Here is a 20,622-nt window from a genome sequence, read left to right as displayed (position 1 = left end):
AAATTTACATATATCAAATTTTATTTTTTTCGGATAAAAATATGTTACCAATTACTTATTATTTGAGTTTTTCAAAAAAAAAATTAGTATATTAAAAAATTAAATAACCTAAAATGTATTAATTTTTTAACATATTGTCAGCATATTGTGAAGTTGATTTTTTTATCACATTATTGACATCAATGGCAAATCGTTCACAATGTCTTGTCAAGTTGCTTTCTCTACGGTCAATCGACGTCGACGAAAAAATCAGTGGTTGATTTGTCGTAGCACAAAGTTTTATTTGACAAAATTAATTGACACACCTGTTGATGTATTTGATAGTTAATTCAGTTTGTTAAAACAGTTAGTTAGTTTTCTGTTATTGAAATAAGTTTGTAATTGATGTGTATAGAGTTTGTAACACTTGTCTATAAATAATCCACTGGAATTGACTCTCATTCTTTATTTTTCTCTCTAAATATCCTATTTCTCTATATTGTAAGTGAATTATTCAATTCATAGTGACTTTAACACTTGTGAAACCGATTTCTTGTCGGAACTTGAGTTTTCGTAGAATATTTTTGTTTAACAACAAGTATAGTATATAATTTGCAATTTGCAAAACTCACTTTTAAAAATAAGTACAAGACCATAGAAGGAGCAAGGCCAAACCGTAATCATTGTGGAAAAATTGCTCATGAAAAACAAAGTACATTGATATAATTGGCTATCCACCTCACTAGGACCAATGAATAACATGTAATTAAAGCTGATAACCAACAAGAGCTAACTAGCATATGTACATCATCTTGAGTCTCAAAATGTGGTTTAAGTCAAGGAAATAGTAATTGTGATTCTTGACAGCAACTTGAAATGATTAAATAATTATATGCTCTCCTTTTACATCAAATTATTAGTAGTTGCAATTTAATGTTGTCTGATCACAAATTAACTAATGATATGAATTGCACATTTACTTATTCGATTAATGATTGTTTTATGTCCTAAACTGGAGGAAGACAATTGTGTCAGGTGAACTTTGTGATGGAATTTATGTGTTGATGACAAGAAATAAAGGAGCATCATTAGCACTCTATTTCCTTCACATGCCATAAATGGGGGTCACATGATCTTCACCTCCCAAATACTTGGCACTCAATTATAAAACTAGTGCATGATTAAACACTAATTTATTTTGTACCCTAATTCAATTTTCAACCACGGTATACTACTATTACTAGTACACCCAAACTTAAGGTGTGTAGCATAAAGACAAAGGTATGTACAGAAAATACTAGTAAACATTTTGAGAAGTGACAGATAGTACATGAAATGAAATTCATAACAATCATATGAATGAGATTGAAAGAAAAGACAAAGGAATCATCATAATTCTATTCAATCGTCGGGCAGATCCTCGAAGAATATTCTAGAAAATGTCAAGAATCTCAACTATTGAACGATTGCAAAGGGGACAAGAGCCTCTGTTCAGCCACAGCTCCCTAGAACACACCCTGCAAAAAGTGTGTCCACATGGAATAAACGCCGCACCTCTATTCCTTCCCATGCACACGCAACACACCGAATCATTCCCTGCCACACTGCCTACTTTTCCTTCCAACTCAGCCGTTACCGCCACCGCTTCCCCGTTTTCCGTTTCCTCCAACAACCGCATCAGCGACACTCTCCACGGCGTCCCCGGCGTCCTTCCCGCACCGGGGATAGTTTCTCCCGGCGGTCCACGGAGTTCTCTCTCTGCCGACAACGCCGCCGCTAAATTCATACTCGACGAGCCCGTCGGAATCTCCGGGCCCACGCATATATTCGGATCTTGATTCGGATCCGTATCCGGAAGTTGCTGTTGTTGTTGCTGCGACGATTGAGTTGAAGAACGAAATCCCCATGTGGCCCCACAACAACCGATGAATCCTAGCCGCTCTTTGAAACTACGCCTCCTACGAGGCTCTCCATCAACACCGTCCATTTGCTCCCTTAACAAACCTAGAATCGTTCTTGTCTCCCTCTGAGTCCGAACCGGTTCTTGCAATAACAAACCGAGCTGACTCATCTCTCTCTCTCTCAATGATTTGAGAGTAACATTGAAGAATGAGTGTTAGAGGCAGTGCATAGAGATCTCGTGAGATTCTTCGAAGTTGAATGGCATTTAAAGGAAGAACCAAACAGGGAACAAGAAACAAAACGGGTTTTTGGTGAAAGCGACTTTGAATAGTTTGGTAATGGAATTGAGTGTTTAATTAATATACTACTTAGGCTGGGCACGCATTGCAAGCTTCAATATTAAAGAAACGGAATAAAATATTTAAAAAAGAAATATTAATTGTGTGTGAAATGAAAGCAAGTGAACAAAGACAAAATGGAAGGAGAAGAAGAAGGAATGGATTTCTTTATAATCTCCGTGTTCGAGTAAAGGAGCACGAATAATTTGTTATTTCCAAAATAAATGTTGCATATCATATCACGCATATAATAAATGAAATAAATTTAAATTTTATTAAATTACTATCTTTATTAATGACTGATGTAGGGAATCATTTATAATAATAATTATAAAGTAAATATATAATATATCAATTAATATTGGTGAAGAGTTGATCCACATCTTTTTTTAGATGATATATAAAAATTAAATTTAAAATTTTATAATTGTATGAATTAATTATAATAATATTTATTATTTTTTATATAAAAAATATTATTTTGCAAATATGATAATTAATTATTGTGAGATAAAAGATTACATTATTACTACTAATACTATTTATTTACTCAAACCTATTTTTATTTCTAATTTTTGGTTTGTGTGCATTTTATGCAAATTTTACTATAAAAATATGATTAAAATAATTTAAAATCGTTTATTGTTTCTAATTTCTTTTGCAAATTATTCTAATTGTTTGTATATAGGTGTCCTTGTTTTGTTGCCGGCCTCAGCAAAGTCAAAAGCCGTTGAAGGCGGCACCCACCAACCAAGGTTTGGGCCAAATGGTGTTTGCATTCTTGCGGCGAAGGATTAGTATTATTTTCTTGAAGACACTTTAGTTGCATCATAATCAACCCAACAACTCATAATTTTGGACTTTTAATTCATTTTTGAAGTTAAAGATCATCAATTGATTTCACCCATTCGTTCCTTAATAGAGTCGAAAATGTTGAATGGTTTAGGTGTTTTTGGTGTAGTGGAATTTAAATGTTTAGTTAATTCTTTTAAAGAAAGTTAGGAAAGTTAGTTGTTATTGTAAGGGTTGGTTTATAAAAAAATATATATATTTTACTTGTCATGAGGGTGTATAAAGGACGAGGTAGATTAAATTTAAATGATTTTAATTTAACTTTAAAATCAGTTTAGACCAAAATTTTGATTTGAATTTGACTCTTAACTTTGATAAAAATGTAGCGAAATAAATATAAAATCGAGTTAGCTAAGACAAATTACTTAGTTATAATAAATAAATATTTAAAAAAAATATTCAAAAAATAACTCATATCTTACATAATATGGAATTATACAATTTGAAAAAAGAGACGAAACATAACTAAATAAATTATTAAGTAAAGATAAACTACTAATACAAACACCGTCAAATGAAAAAAAATATTCTAATATGACTCATTTTTTATTCAACTTTAGACTATAAATGTGAATAATAAAAAATTTGGTTATTTTTTAAATATTGTGAAATTAATAATAATAATAATAATAGTAATAATAATAATAATATAAAATAATTGTTTGTCCATAAAATAATTTGAGACGAGATAGGTAACCTAAGAAGTAACTCAAATTGCAGTCTCTCTTTCTTCTATATTTCTATTTTGTCTCAATTTTTATGAATCCGATCAGACCCGATCCAAACCTTACGGTTTGAGACATGTTGATGGACCAGATCAGATTTTGTACACCGCTATATGTGTATAAAAAATTATGTAATAAATAATAGTAGTATATAAATTTGTTTAGGGTATGTTTAGATGAAGAATTTTTGGGAGAGGAGGGAAAATGAATGATTTTGGAGAGAAAGAAAGGGCTGACTTTTCTTTTTCAATTAGGAAAACTTTAAAATGTTTCTAATAGGGACTTTAAATGTTTTTGAAAATGAATTAAGTGCGATTCAAGTATTATATGATTGCTTTCAATTTTTATAAAATATCAAATACATATCACAATATAGACTTAGACTTTTAGAGTCATTCCTCTTAAAATTCTTCAAAATTCAACTACCAAATTTATCTTTAGGGATTTAGTTATTTTTTATTTTGTAATCCTAAAAAAAATTGATTCAAATAAATAACAAAGTGATTAAATTGATTGGAGATGTTCAATTTAATAAACTAATGTGTTATCATTTTTATAATTTAATAAACTAATTTGTTAATCCCTCTAGTTCTTTTTATAAGAGATAGTTAGATTAAAATATAGTCAAAAAAAAGTTGATGCATCAAATTCATATTGTGAACCAGATACATCAACCTTTATTGACTATATTTTAACTCAATTGTCTTCTATAAAAAAGATTGAATGAAGTTCTTCATAATTTTAGATAGTTTTAATTGCAGTTTTAGTCGTCCTACTTTTATCAATTCACGAAATTGATTTCTCTATTTTAAAAGTCAACAATTTTAGTTTATCCCTCTCATTTTTTTAATTACAAAATGGTGACGTGACATGTTTTAATGATACAATGATGTAGAATTATTAATACTCATAAAATTAAAATAAAACATGATAAAATATTAACTTTCAACTTCAAATATTTTTTATATTTGTAATTTAAATAATGACAAATAAATAATTGATGAACCTAGATAGTTTTATATAATGAAACTGTATGTTACGTTATTTAAAAAAAAAATATCAAATTATTGTTGTTTTAATTTAAAAATCTGATAAAAAAATTAAAATTATTAATTTTTAAAATAGATGGACTATTTTCTAAAAACAAAATGATTAAAGTTACAATTAAATTTAAATTATAATAAAAATCCTAATTATGGTAGGTAGGAGAGCGTGATTACGTCAAATTAGTTAAGAAAAAGAGAGGAAAAAAAAGAACTACTATGATAAAGGTGATAGGCAATGCAATGATGTTACCGATAATAACGCAAAAATTGTAAATTGCGTAGGATACTTTTTTATTTATTTAATATATTGCCATGGGTCTTGGGCAATATGGCAGACCTAATGTACCCCTAAACAAAGATTAGGTGTGAAGATGTTATGACGCCGCTCTTTTTCTTTAATTAGTTGTCCCAATGTTTATTAGTCACACTTTCAAAAACAAATTGTCTTTAAAGAAATACTACCTTATTTTCAATTCTTGATGTAGCAGTAATTATTTTCTAACTATAATCTTATATACTTTACTTTATATTTATAATATTATTAATGGATATATCAATGTGTAATATGAATAATTTAATAAACTTGATATTTTATTTCTTTTATAGTCTTTTCTTTTTCTTGATGTGTAATTTTTTTCTTGTATAAAATAAATAAATGTAACATTAGCTATGTGATAGAGTAGGATGATAATAGATATCTATAAATATTGATTAATAGTAGTTACTTTTTATCCACTATATTAAATAAAATTATACTTGTATTTTATCTATAGCTATACAGATATTTACCTAACGAGTATTTAGTAGATTTTTAAATATTTGTGAATATTATTAGATATGCACGAACATCATATTTTTTAAATAAAAAAAAAATTGTACCAATTTTTTATTGCAATTATATATAATGTTGTTTTCTTCTCTTTTGTCACACAAAAAAATATTCACATAAAAATATTTAGCACACAAACAAAATGCATAACAAATTAAATTTCATCATAAAAGAATATATACATTTTAACATGGAAACAAAAATGCATTACAATAATAATTTTATTAATTTATTAATGGATATAATATTTGTCTTTTGTATCTATTAACTAATTGATAGTTAAAATATTTATTTGTTTTATCTGCGTGCATCTATTAAACCACTTATGTCTGGCGTGGATTTTATCTATGGATACTCATAAGCACAAATTTTTTTTCTAGTGGCAAAGCTTTAACAAAATTTAATTATATATAGTCAAATTTTAAAATTTTAATTAATAAATTACATAAATTAACTAGAGTTGTCTATAACATTTGAACAATGATTTCGAGTATGACCAGTTAACCGATATAGTTCACATTTTTTTGACATTTTTTCTCTAATGTCTATTTCAGTTCCAATACGGATACTATTTAGACGATATTTTTTAATTCTCCGCATTTCAATGTTTCACCTTTATTTGCGGGCCAATATTCTTCATTGTGTATAGATGAAAACTCTTCTTTGTAGATGTTGAATACATTAACAACCCCGTACACATCAGATAGATGCACTAAATAGTTTTGACGAGTGTAAGAAGATGCAACTATGACATGTGAACAAGGCACGGATGCAGCCTGAAATTTTCAACAATCACACTATTTTCTTTGAAGGTTGACTTCAAAATAAATAATTGGTTGCACCTCTCTTAGGTTTACTGTTTCATGCACCATGAAAGAATAACAATTTCAGTTGAATTGCATGACTTAGTGAGTATTAGACTTACCACCTTCATATTTAATCTTGTCCATTCAATCGTCTATGTATACTTCGACCATAAGCTAATGATGCATGATGTTGTTGTCCCCTTTCTGCATATAAGACTCACAATCTATAGTATGTTGATTGTACCAAAACAGTGATAGGGAGATTGTGTGTGCTCTTAAGCATTGTGTTGATTGACTCGACAATGTTTGTTGTCATGTGTCTCCATTGTCGACATTTAGAATATGTCATAGTCCATTGTTATGGGGATATTATCGACCTATCTTAAAGCTTATGAATTTGTCATCCTAATTTCATTGCGGTAACATTTGAATGATGCCTTACTTAATGCATATTCTATTATAAATGATGTAAAAAATTATCAAGTATTATAATATAATCCTTAAATGATTTAAACCAATTTATGAATACATAGTTTGGTTTTGCAAAAAATCCAAACGATTAATTTATGTAGAAAACCAATTTGTTGATCCTCGTGTCAATCCACACCAACCTCCACCACAATCTACCTAACATTTTTCCATGAATTCCAAGAATCAATGCCCAACACAACACAATAAAATCACTATTATATACCAACACCTCCCGACACTCGACCGCCTCCTCATACTTGTTCTCACACAACACATCAATCTTGCGGGTTCACGCCAGAGGAACAATTTAATTTTGACAGCCAATAACCACATCAAAAAGACAATCGTCGATTATCATTAGCATCAGGCGAAGAAGAATTGTTGTATAACACATTCAATACTTGTTATTATACACTTGAGTCCACTACACAATTACTTAATAATATGGATATACTATTTTAAATCAAATATCCATCTGAACTCAAAGGTGAAAGTAGTTCTTCTGCAACACTTCCTCTTCGACATCCTCAAGAGCAAGAAGTTGAAAATCAAGAAGAAGAACAAACTCGTGATGTACCAAGGAGTTATCAAATTTGTGATGTTTTTTTATGATATATATATATATATATATATATTGTTAATTTATAAAAAAAAAAAGATTTTTTTGGTTGAAATATAAAGAAGTTGCCTTTAGGAAACTTGAGTTTGCAAAAACCACTTATAATTAAGAAAAAAAAATTTGATACATAGTTTTTAAAATTGAGTATTTTGATCATTTTTTTTTTCGAAATTAGATTAGTTAATAAAACTTTAATCAATTACTAAAATATAAAACATTTAAAATATTTTATTTAATGTAAATAGTTAATAAAATATATATTAAATACGTAATTAATAACATATTTGTATCTTTTAATAGGTCTTTATTATAATGGTAATTCTCATCACTTTTAAACCAAAAAATTAAAATATCCCTCTATTATTCCATTAAAAACAGAAAAATACATTGAGTCACATTAAAAACATATAACTCCGTTAAAGAATCGATTTATTTTTAAATACTACTAAATAACAAAGAAAGCTACAATCCAAAAACAAAGTTTGTCAATTCAATTCATCATACAAACTTCAAATATTAAACAGTAAGAATAAGTAGGTTAAAAAAACTGTGTCTTGACAACACATCAATCTTGCGGGTTCACGCCAGAGGAACAATTTAATTTTGACAGCCAATAACCACATCAAAAAGACAATCGTCGATTATCATTAGCATCAGGCGAAGAAGAATTGTTGTATAACACATTCAATACTTGTTATTATACACTTGAGTCCACTACACAATTACTTAATAATATGGATATACTATTTTAAATCAAATATCCATCTGAACTCAAAGGTGAAAGTAGTTCTTCTGCAACACTTCCTCTTCGACATCCTCAAGAGCAAGAAGTTGAAAATCAAGAAGAAGAACAAACTCGTGATGTACCAAGGAGTTATCAAATTTGTGATGTTTTTTTATGATATATATATATATATATATATATTGTTAATTTATAAAAAAAAAAAGATTTTTTTGGTTGAAATATAAAGAAGTTGCCTTTAGGAAACTTGAGTTTGCAAAAACCACTTATAATTAAGAAAAAAAAATTTGATACATAGTTTTTAAAATTGAGTATTTTGATCATTTTTTTTTTCGAAATTAGATTAGTTAATAAAACTTTAATCAATTACTAAAATATAAAACATTTAAAATATTTTATTTAATGTAAATAGTTAATAAAATATATATTAAATACGTAATTAATAACATATTTGTATCTTTTAATAGGTCTTTATTATAATGGTAATTCTCATCACTTTTAAACCAAAAAATTAAAATATCCCTCTATTATTCCATTAAAAACAGAAAAATACATTGAGTCACATTAAAAACATATAACTCCGTTAAAGAATCGATTTATTTTTAAATACTACTAAATAACAAAGAAAGCTACAATCCAAAAACAAAGTTTGTCAATTCAATTCATCATACAAACTTCAAATATTAAACAGTAAGAATAAGTAGGTTAAAAAAACTGTGTCTTGATTTTCCATTTATAGCTTGGGGTCAATAAAGGCAATGATATTTCACACCAAGACTTAACTAGAAACAAATAATTAATAAACATTGTAATTCAAATGTGTTTTTCTGTATTAACCATAAAAATCATGGTTTTAAATGGTAGTTAGTTAAGATTGGGAATAAGTCAAGTCAGATCAAATTTTGAAAAATTTGAATCTGGCCAACAATTATGCATAAGTTTGGGCTACGATCTATCATATATATTTTTTTTTTCTGGTCTGACCTAACATTTTTAAAGTCTTGTTTGACATGAAATCCTATTTAAAAGCATTATTCACATAAAAACATTTAAATGTTATATTTTACATTTTTTTAAATAGGCTAAACTATGCCTTTATATAAAAAGAAAACTAATAAAATTATAATCAAATTTAATAAAATTATAATCAAATTTAATAAAATAATAACCAACTCACTGCAACAACCTTCTAAGAAAAAAAAATGAATTCATAATTAGTCATATACACATATAAGTTACATGTTATATCCATATCAATTTATGTGTTCTACCCATACCACATGATGCTCTCCACATACCAATACCAATGTACATATTTATATATATTAAACAAAAAATAATTTTTCTAACAAAATGATTTAAAAAAAATCTGAAACAAAACACCCTTTAAACCCTAAAATATGATTTTTGGTTTTAAAGAATATTTTTTTTCCTGAAACAAACACACCCATCATTACCTCTCAAACAAATATGCAACGACTACTGAGTGATTGTCTAATTGAACAACTACAGAATATGGAATGACTACTGAATGTGGAATGAGTGATTGCCTAATTGATAGACCTAAAGCCCGAGTCTAGCCTTTTTATTAAATAGGTCATGTCAAGTCAGACTATAAGTAGATCAGGCCATAGGCCCCTGGCGGACGGCCTATCATATTCTCACCAACAACAACTATATTTTTTAATATTGTAAATTTTAAAGTCACTACAACAGCTTTACAATGTAACCGCAATTACAACTCTAACCAAAATATAAAACCGTGATGAAAACTATAAAAGCAGATATGAGATGCCTCATAATCTGAAATAAGTATTTGGAAATGAAAATCAATATTAAAAGCCAAAAAATACCCAACAAATTAATGTTGGTGACACCTTTAAAACACACTCCAATATAAGGTAAAAAGGCATTTCATTCAATATATCATTTCCCCATTTAAGTCATATCTTAAAAATAAAGTTTATTACAAAATACATTTAAAAACATAATAATAGTAATAATGTCCCAAAATACCAGAACAAATTTCATTCTAAAATCCTAACTAATTCAAACCACCTTCCTCCTAATTTCGAACTCTGAATTCCAACACTACATTAGCGGCTGGTCTTCCTAACTCTGCCTAATATCCCTACATATGCAAATTAACATTTTCTTTTATATGTTAAAACAAATGCATATAAATGAAGTCATGTAAAAGAAAAACTGATAATTATCAAGTACTATATATCATTCTTTTACAAAATGAGTTTCTAGATAAATTTGAACGCGTGAATTGGAAGAATAGAAGTGAAATAGCTTCCCTTGTTATTGATTTTGACGAGTAGTGACCTTAAATTGGAACTCCTAAAACATGAAAAATTTAAGAGATATGTTCACTTTAATTTTTTCTATGGAAGTAAGATCAAATAATTCCAAACTGAAATGCTAATTATTTGCTTCAGTTTTGTGTATAAGTTACAAGCAAATCAGTAGAAGAAAGTGAGTTTAATTATAGCAATAGGAAGCTAAGGAGATGTAGGAAGGAAGAAAATAAATTGAATGAAAGTGAATGAAAGGAGACTTGTCTTCTAGTTAATTAATAATAATACAAACCAAAACAAATTCATTAATTCAAGGAGAGTGTCATTCAAAAACACAATCAAAGTACGCAATCATCAAAAAGAATATTCACACAATTCATAATTATGAAAAAAATTAACATAAATTTAAACAAATAAACAATGAAAGAGAAAGTTACTTTCAAAAAATTGAAACTAAACTTTCAACATATTCCAGGGCAGTTTCAAGGTGTCCATCACAGGTAGTTTCATTATCGGCAATAGTAATGTTTATTTCCTCTACTGTATTATATCTCCAATTATAGAAAATTGGTTTGCGTTGATGACTCATAAGTATATGGTATTGATGACTCTTAAGTATGAGTGTATCCTCAAAAAGAAATAACGGCACTACATGAAAATCAGGATGCTGAGTCTGGTAACTAATTTGAAGAAATTGGACCCAAGACTCTTCCACCCCAAATATTTGCATCTTCCATATAACAAAATTGATTTTGTTGGGAGAATAAGAAAAACAAAGGCAGTCCCCCAATACACCAAGGGTTGGCATGTAAGGCGGCATTTCATCAAAACCACGAGGCAGCATGTATTGGTTGTATGTCTCAGTCCCCAAATCAAGTGAAACAATACGAAACTGTTCAACTGTTATAGCAACCTTAAGAACACTATAGGGAAAATCATTGTCCGACGCCAACCAGTTAAGAGTTCCACTAAAATACACACCTCCACTCTTGCATATTCTCCCCACAGGTACAACTGGAAAACTTTCAATATCTCTCCAAACATTATCACCCACAGTGAGAATTCTTACAGTGCTTGTGAGATTATTTGTGATATGAAACGCCACCACCTTATAAGTGTCCGTTGAATTGTCATAGCCAAACTTGAAGTTGAAATCTCGAAACCAGTAATATTCGCTTGGAGAGTTGGCAGAATCGCGAAAATACCCAATTTTTGGAGACAGTGTCCTTGTGGCTGGGTTCCATATAAGAATCCAGTACTCTCGATATGTATTGGTGAAAGAATAACTCGTCAAACAGATCAATCCATTGCAGGAACCTGCTGTTTTATGAGAGCAGTCCTTGTCATTCGATAGGTAGTAAGAATCAACGGAAAGTTTGAAAGACGGGTTATGGAGTAAATGACTTTTGGGGTATAGAAGGCAATACACCTCACCATCCCTTTTTTCAGTGTCGACCAATTCTGATAATGGATGCCGCTTCATTAGTGTGAAGAGCGTTTTTCGTGTTGCTGATCTCTTGAGGTGCAATTTCACGAACACAGGATCCGAGATTAGGGCTCTCCAAGACTTATTCACGCACCTCAATCGTAAAAGAGATTTCACTGATAGTAAAGAAAGTACCTCAGCTATTAGATCGTCATAGAGGACCACCGGCGATGGAGTCATACACGTGGCTGATTGTACATCCATGTTTGCCGTTCTGCTTGAAACCCTAAAAACAGAATGCCATAGAGAAGAAGGATGTAATATGTTGTAGAGAATTGCAAATCCGAGCTTTTATATAGATTAGGGTTTAAGTGTATTATTCAATATCAAAATACACTTTTATATAGTATTTTAAAAACAAAGTAAATCTCAACATTATTACTCTCCCATTATTTTAACAAATAAACTACTTTCTCACCTAATTAAGGTTTTATACTATAAATATCATAGTCCTTTGTGGTATAAAAGATACACAATTTCGATTTACTTTTCACTCTTTTTAAATAATCAATTACTTGAATGTAAGAGTATTTCTAAGTACCACAATTCCCTAAGAATGAAAAACTATCTATGAATCAAATGTAACCACCCTTTCACTCTTCTCAAATAACCACTTACTTGAATGTCAGAATATTTTAAGTACCACAAATGAAAAATTATTTCTGATACAAATGTAACCACCATTCTTATTCCAAATAGCATACTTACATGTATGAAATGTACATCTTAAATCCAATACTCATTTACAATTACATACAAAAATTCAATTGACTATTCAACATATACCCCATGTAAGCATAAGTAACAAACATTTAAGTACATTGACAACTCCATAAACTTTTTTTTAACGAAATAACTGAAAATTTAAAACAAAGTCTATGGCATGTATGTTATGAGAATTAAGGAAAAAAATGTAAAAAAAAAACTAATTCGTTAGAATAAAGTAACTCAATTCAAGCTTAAGTGAAACTAAGTTGACGTCATCAACGGATGAGATATGGTAGCAGTGAAATGCCACTCGAATTTATAGTTGGTTGATCCTTTCCAAAATATGTTGAACGTATTAGTTGATTGAATATCTAAAGTAAAATATATCGAATAAATTTGCCTATAACATATTTAAATAATTTATACGTCTCTTTAATTTTTTATTCATGATTGTAAGTTTGTAACTCTTTTCTCTGCAACAGTCATAATAAAATATCATTGCCATCATTTTTATAGGACTTTCAATATGTAATAGATACAAATTGAACACTAGCATATATAGCACAAGCCTTTGCGATGAACTGAAATGTTGTTACAGTAATGGGATAGCAGTACGAAACTCGCGTGTCACTTTGCCAAAACAACAAACTGATAAGTAGAAGATTCTAGAGTAGCCACGATACCAAATTGCCCATGGTTTAGTTTTGTTCAATTCAATTTCACACAGACCGCACAATTTTTGGGGATTTTTGCATCAATTTTGTTTTTTGTATTTTTATTTCCCAATTATGTGTTTTTCTCGTTGCAAGTCCAAAGCCTCAAATATCCACTTGTCGTATGTTCTCTCACCGGGCCCATTCGATATGACCTCTTGAACTGCCTACGAAGGCCTTGACGATATTTTTGGTAACAAAAATGTTTCTTTTCACATTTATTTTTTCGTAACATGCGACTTGTGTTAATTGTATATAAAAATAGTTTTTTTATGGAAACATACAAAAATATAGTTAAATAGTTAATTATATCACGATAGAGATTAATTACATTTTTAATTGTGATTTGAAATAATTAATTATTCAACTAAATTAAGTACATTTTACTTATATGAATAACTAGGGGATGTCCAAATGTTTAAAATTGGATGTACCATTAATATTTTGGTAAAGATTTTATTGTATTATAAACCGATATTTCCCTTCCCCAAAATACCTGATATTTTCCTTTTGTTATGCATTTCACTTTTGTTGTTTTAATTGTAAACCGACATTTCCCTTCCCCAAAACACCTTAAAAATGTAAATAAATTTTTTGGTTAATATTATTAGAAAATGCACAACAAAATTAATTGTTAAACAATGTAAACTTTTATCTCATAAGGTCTCATTGGTTGTCATAAGAAAATGAAAAAAAAAAAAAAAAATATATATATATATATATATAAGAGAAAATCCAAGAAAATAAAAAAATGTGACAAATAAAAATTTAAAATATTGTTTGGTATAAAATAAAAAGAAGAGAAATAACAAAACTAGAAATGTTAATTATTTTAAAAATAAAAGAACGTCTTACAAAATAACACGAAATTAAAAATAAATAATAGTGCACAAATAAAAATATTAATAGTAAAATTAAATTTATTATTATTTTTTCTCCATTTTAAAGAGATTGTAAAAGATGATAAATTTTGTTAATTTTTTCACTTGTTATTTATCTCTTCCTTTACTACTCTGTAACTCATTATCATCTCTTATATAGTTCTCATAAACCAATCCCACCGCTATTTTTGAGTTAGAAAGTTAACTTTGTAGTATAAAAAGTTTAACTTCAAACTATTATTCCAATTTTAAAAAATTTACTAAAATTATTCTTTTAAAAAAAAGTTACAACCATTTTACTAAATTAAGTATTTTTATATTTAAAAAAAAAAAAGAATGAAAGGAGAAGATTGTCTTTTGATCTCAAGTCCACACTCTTCTCGTTTCATTAACAAAAAATCGACAACGTTTTCGTGCACCTCTAAATACTGAAAAGAGATCTCAACCGTTTTGTTTCTTACCACAACGAAATCTCAATCGTCGGTAATCATCGCGTGTTGTTGGAGTCTTATAAACCCACCGCTTCCCTTCTCTACTGAAGTCTCTGTTTTCCTCTCTCAACAAACAAATGGCTTCTCTCTCTCACCTCAACCAACAACTTCTCAGCACAAACACTCTCCCATTCACTCCTCTCAACTCCACACCTTCAATTTCGCCACCGACCATCGGATTTCGCAGCAAGTCTTTCGGAAGACCGATTGTCGCATCGGCCGATGTTTCGAGGCGGGTGGTCTACGTCCATGCCGTGACTAGCGACGATGAGTGGGGTCCAGATAGGGATGTGCCTTATGCTGGTGTGGCGGTTGCGGTGGAGGAGAAACCGGTGGAGACTGAGACGGATAAACTGAAGAAGGCTTTGGTGGATAGTTTTTATGGGACCGATCGTGGACTTAAAGCGAGCAGTGAAACGAGAGCGGAGATTGTTGAGCTTATTAGCCAGCTTGAAGCTAAGAATCCAACCCCTGCTCCCACTGATGCATTGACTCTGCTCAACGGAAAATGGATTCTCGTGTAAGCAACTTTTTATTTTTATTTTTTAATCTTCGTTATTATAAGAGTCTATAATTTTTCTAAGTTCATTCTATTCTAAAAAGTCATCTAAGTTTATGAAAAGACAAAATATCTCTTTTCGTCGCCAATTTTGTCAAAATTAGATGCAGTTGATTTGGATTCTTCCTCTGAGAGAATGATTTTATGTCATTGGTTGATTCCACTAGGAGGGCTAGGAGTGATGGCTTTTATAATAGAAGAATTGAGGATTTTCAATTTCGGGGATTGTCATTTGATTTACTCGTTTATTTTAATTTTTGTGTGTTTATAGCAAAATCCTTATTTAATGATAAACAAAGTGTAAATTTCTTATTTAATCAACAAAAGAATTGCTCACGTGTTGGGTGCTTCCGCGGTGTCAATTAAATAGGAGTTGTTAATTTTACTGCCAATGACTTGTGGTCCAAGAGAACTAAGGGGGATATTTTTTTTTAAATATCCTATTTTTACAACAAAAGATTAAATATTCTATTTAAAATTAAGCACCAAACCACTCTTTTTTTCACCCTATATATATATATACTTTTTTTTTTTTCTTTTTAAATTAGAGTAGTTTGAGTCTTTTACACGGTTGTTAGGCTGTTATACGATGCCTCTTTGGCTTTTATAGTAGTTTGAGTCCACTTTTTGTGTGGGATATTATCCATCCACCTTAAAGTCTCTTAATCTGTCATGCCAATTTGCAACAAAATGTCCGAATTTATGAAGAATCACTTAAACATCTATTGATAGAATTGAAATGTACCTCAGGGATAGAGTGCAACAAGTAACGGCAGTCTGTAGTTTTTGTTATCCAACTAACAAACATGTGGTTGGATTTGTGGTTTCGTAGGTATACATCCTTTGCAGGTTTATTTCCATTGCTGTCGAGTGGAACACTGCCATTAGTTAAGGTTGAAGAAATATCTCAGACTATTGACTCTGAAGCTTTTACTGTCCAAAACTCTGTTCGGTTTGCTGGTCCATTGACTACCACCTCCATTAGTACCAACGCCAAATTTGAAGTTCGAAGTCCAAAACGTGTTCAGGTTTGCCCTTGATCCTTCTTTTCCTGTTTTTTTTACCCTCCAATTTCAAGAAGAAATGGGTTGTGGTGGTTGGGGTTTTAGACATAGAGGTAGGTAAATAAATTCTGAGTAAACTATTTTGGTCATAGATTGAATTTCAATACTACTAAATAATTTAACTTTAATTGAAGTGAATTAATCACGTAAGTACAATCATTTGATACTCTTTTTTGAGTTTAGTAATAAGTCATTAGATATATTAGATGGTTTGGTAAATATTCAAACCGGTTCTTGAGAAAACAAGATTGACGTCTATTTAGTGTGTATGGATCTCCCACAAGAGAGAGAGAAGTTTTATCTCTCTAGATAGAACGATTCTCAAAGCTAGTGCATCCCTAGATCTTATGGTTTTCACAATTGTTGCATTGTGCAGCTGTGGTAGAGGATCTAAATATCCGTTGATAATAAAAAAAATTGAATATAAATTGAGATGAATATTATGAAAAACCAATTATGAGACATTTGAGATTATTTTTTAGGGTCATGCTAACAAGTGTCCATAAAAAAGAAATAAAATATAACTTTTGAATAAAAAATTACACTTTTTACAATTTCAAAATATGAATTACATAAATTCTAATATATTTTTTCTATATTTAAACTCTTAACAAGTGTCTTTGAGACACTTGATAGCGTTTCCATTTTTTATTTTTTTTTTTATCATCAAATTAGTACTCTTTTTATGGATCAGATAGTTTTTACTCTAAATTCTTAGGGTGGTAGAATTGAATTTGGACAAACAAGTGAATTTAAGCATATCACAAGATAATTATTTAAGCTATTGATCTCATCTTGCATGTTATTCAGATCAAGTTTGACGAAGGTATCATAGGCACTCCACAACTGACAGACTCATTAGAGATACCAGAAAACGTGGAATTTTTGGGGCAAAGGATTGATCTTACACCATTCAAAGGCATACTTACTTCTGTCCAAAACACTGCCTCATCAGTTGTGAGAACAATTTCCAATCAGCCTCCATTGAAGTTCCCAATTTCAAACAACAAGGCTCAATCATGGTTACTTACTACATACCTTGATGAAGAACTACGCATCTCAAGGGGTGATGGCGGCGGTGTGTTTGTTCTTATCAAGGAAGGCAGTTCTCTTTTGACAAACCAAAGAAACTAAAGAAATTATATTGGTTTACTTTCTTGGTCATTATGTAATAATACATGTTGTTCACTTGTACCTATTCATAAATAAGCAATGATAGATAAAACTATATTATTATACTTGTTAATTTGGGGATTGAGTTGCAAATGCCTCTATCTAATCTTTGAGAAGTATAAGGTTACTTAAATTTGTCCAACCTCTAAAGTAATCACAAGAGGTTTTGTTAGATAGACCTCAACCAAATTTTTATGAGCTCCCAAAATTCCATTAAAATCACCAATCAAGCTCCGAGGCCCTATATCTCTTTGTTGATGAGAGATCAATTTCAAACACCGTAGACTCTAAATGACTTGCACAAAGTCTCCAAAGATTAGGAATATACTGACTTGTTAAATTGGAAAAAAGAACTTAAGCCGCAATTGTCTCCAAAATTGTGAAGGAAATTTGCCACAGGACATTCATGGTTCTACTGTGAATATAAATCTGGTTTATGTTTATGGGAAATGTTAAGAAGAACACTCGTTAAGAGAAAACAAAAAAGAAAATATATTTTTTAAAGTTTTGTATTCAATGATTTGTGAAATCTTAAAAAGTGCTTTCTTTTTTACATTAATTTTTTTTCCTTTACAAATACTGTGAAAACATTTGTTAGCATGAGACTATGTTAATTGCACAATCTTTTAAATACCAACCTTGTTTCAAGGTTTCCACTTTCCAACACCTCTAGCATCCAATAGAAGACTTTCATTGAGAATGTTGTTTGTTACCGAATCTCATCTTTAAATCAAATATAAAAGAGTCATATTCACTATTTTACCGTCAAAATGTATTGAGATTGAACATGACTCTTTTATGTTTAATTCAAACACGAGATGACCGAAATCAATTGTTACCCGTTTTAAATTGAATACCGTACAAATCAGTTTTCAAACTGTGATTTCTTGCCTTTTTCTTACTTTTTTACTTCTTTAAAAAGAATAAAAACTTATTTGAATTCTTATTCTATTGGATTCTTTAAATCTTATGTTTGATCAGCTCAAGATTTTGACTGAGCATCCAAATCTCTATTCAAATTAAAATGAGTTTTAAAATGTTGTTGATAAGTTGTTTCTCTTACCAATGATAAATATAGAACGAGAATAATGAAGAGAGAAAAAAAACAAATAATCTATTAGGATTTCATTAACCAAATGAACAAAAAACTTAATGTGATAAGGTTACAATAAGTATATATACAAAATAATAGAAAAGTCTAAAATACTGTTAATATATAATAATATTATTTAATAATTTTCACTCCTATTTTGTTAACAACAACGTCATTTTCCAATCTCTCGTCTAAAGTTGCTTCCAAATAATTTCATTTTTGAACCTCGACTTGTGATTTAGTTTTTTTAAGGTTGTCATTATTTGAATCAGTAGGAGAATTGAAATGCAATGATTCATAATTAGAATCACAATCATTATAGATTTTCCATATTCATTATTATAAATATTATATATAATATATATTATACTTAGTGGTTGATTTTCTTGTTGAAATTTAATTCCTTTGGCTATAGGTTTAAACATAGATGTGATTACTTTTTAAGGTCAAAAATATTATTGGTTAAGTTTGTTCAAGTTTTACTTTATGTAAGTTTTGTCTAATATTATTTTGCCAGCTTTGTCTAATGTGCACAAACAAAATAATTTTATATTATGAATAAATTTATGTTTTATTATTAAATTAATAAATAGAATTATATTTTATTTTATTTAATAGTGAGACTTATTAATTTATTGATGAAAACAAATACATTGTCCAAGCCTTACTTCACTTTTAAAAATAAAGACTAGTTTGTTAGAATTACAAGAAACAAAATACACTGGACTAAAACTCTAAAGGGCAGGGTGTCTACTGTCTAAGGCAAAAATATAATTGAATTAAATATATTTGTAATTTCTATAAAATTTTCAAATAATATTTTTAATCTCTTCAAAATTTATTCTTAATTTTCTTCTTCCATATATTTTTTTATTAACAAATTTAATTCTTACCGTTAATTTTCGTAAGTCATCACACTTGTTAAAAAGAAGTCCACGTAACACCTATTACATAATTTTTCAATAATGCGACAATGGTGATTCAACAAAATAATTTTTATTTAATACAACAAAATTACGAGTCCACCAACTATTGTTAGAATATTATGCTGATATGATGCAACAATTTTAGAGATTAAATCGATTCATTACTCTGAGTCCAACTTTACCCACTCCATTTTCTAAAAAATCAAATATGATAGTGGAAGTGTAATTTTGGATGAATATAATTTAAAAATATACTTTAAAATGATACTAAAACAATTTTTTTCCCTTTTGAATACGTACTTTCGAAGTAATTCTGGGTGAAAATAGTTATGCTCTTCCTCTAGTAATAATAGTTACAAATGAAAGATCCACCAAACTCAATAGCTTCACCTACCCATCTCCTAAGTTAGGTGAGCTCTTGAGAAATCTATATTAAAATTTACAGTTTCACAATAAAAACAATCAAACAAAAATCACTTTCCTTCAAACTCTTCAATTTTAATCAACTAACGATTATCAAAATCAAATTAGCACAACACTGAAAAATATTTTCGAAAAACATACTATGTTAAAAATTATAATGGTATTAAAGGATTTTGTTTTGAGATTTTTTCTCTGAAAATTACATATATAATTATTTTTAAAGATATTAAAAAAAAATCAATATCATAGTTTTACTATCATTCAAATTTTACAATGTTAAAAAACATTTAAAAATTCTCAATAAAGATTAAAAAGTAATTTTTACATTAAAGTGCTTCAGTTTTACTAAGAAGAAAAAAACTGTATCATTATTCAAACAATCAACATCGAAAAGAAAATTGAAAATGAAAAAGAAAATAATCTTTTTGAGATGACAATGACAATAATAGTAAGCTAACAAAGCGGCGGGGCGGGGTATTTGGGGTCGGAAAAC

General features: G+C 29.2%; 3 protein-coding genes across 3 annotated transcripts; 1 reads left to right on the top strand and 2 right to left on the bottom strand.

The window, feature by feature from the left end:
• Positions 1–1,263: 1,263 nt before the first annotated feature.
• On the bottom strand, positions 1,264–2,377 carry LOC101514499 (uncharacterized). The gene has a single exon (XM_004486140.4). It carries the CDS (start codon positions 2,048–2,050, stop codon positions 1,412–1,414), a length of 639 nt encoding a protein of 212 aa, XP_004486197.1. The 5' UTR covers positions 2,051–2,377; the 3' UTR covers positions 1,264–1,411.
• Positions 2,378–10,857: 8,480 nt separating this feature from the next.
• On the bottom strand, positions 10,858–12,461 carry LOC113784682 (F-box/kelch-repeat protein At3g23880-like). Its single transcript, XM_027330989.2, has one exon. It carries the CDS (start codon positions 12,300–12,302, stop codon positions 11,052–11,054), a length of 1,251 nt encoding a protein of 416 aa, XP_027186790.1. The 5' UTR covers positions 12,303–12,461; the 3' UTR covers positions 10,858–11,051.
• Positions 12,462–14,847: 2,386 nt separating this feature from the next.
• LOC101513829 (plastid-lipid-associated protein, chloroplastic-like) lies at positions 14,848–17,760 on the top strand. The gene is made up of 3 exons (XM_004486138.4): positions 14,848–15,411; positions 16,283–16,478; positions 17,325–17,760. The coding sequence occupies exons 1-3, from the start codon at positions 14,969–14,971 to the stop codon at positions 17,646–17,648; spliced, it is 963 nt and encodes a 320-aa protein (XP_004486195.1). The 5' UTR covers positions 14,848–14,968; the 3' UTR covers positions 17,649–17,760.
• The last annotated feature ends 2,862 nt before the right edge of the window (positions 17,761–20,622 follow it).

Source organism: Cicer arietinum, chromosome 1 (genome assembly GCF_000331145.2).
Source record: "Cicer arietinum cultivar CDC Frontier isolate Library 1 chromosome 1, Cicar.CDCFrontier_v2.0, whole genome shotgun sequence".
Classification (NCBI taxonomy): Eukaryota; Viridiplantae; Streptophyta; class Magnoliopsida; order Fabales; family Fabaceae; genus Cicer; species Cicer arietinum.
This window is presented reverse-complemented; position numbering and strand designations above follow the sequence as displayed.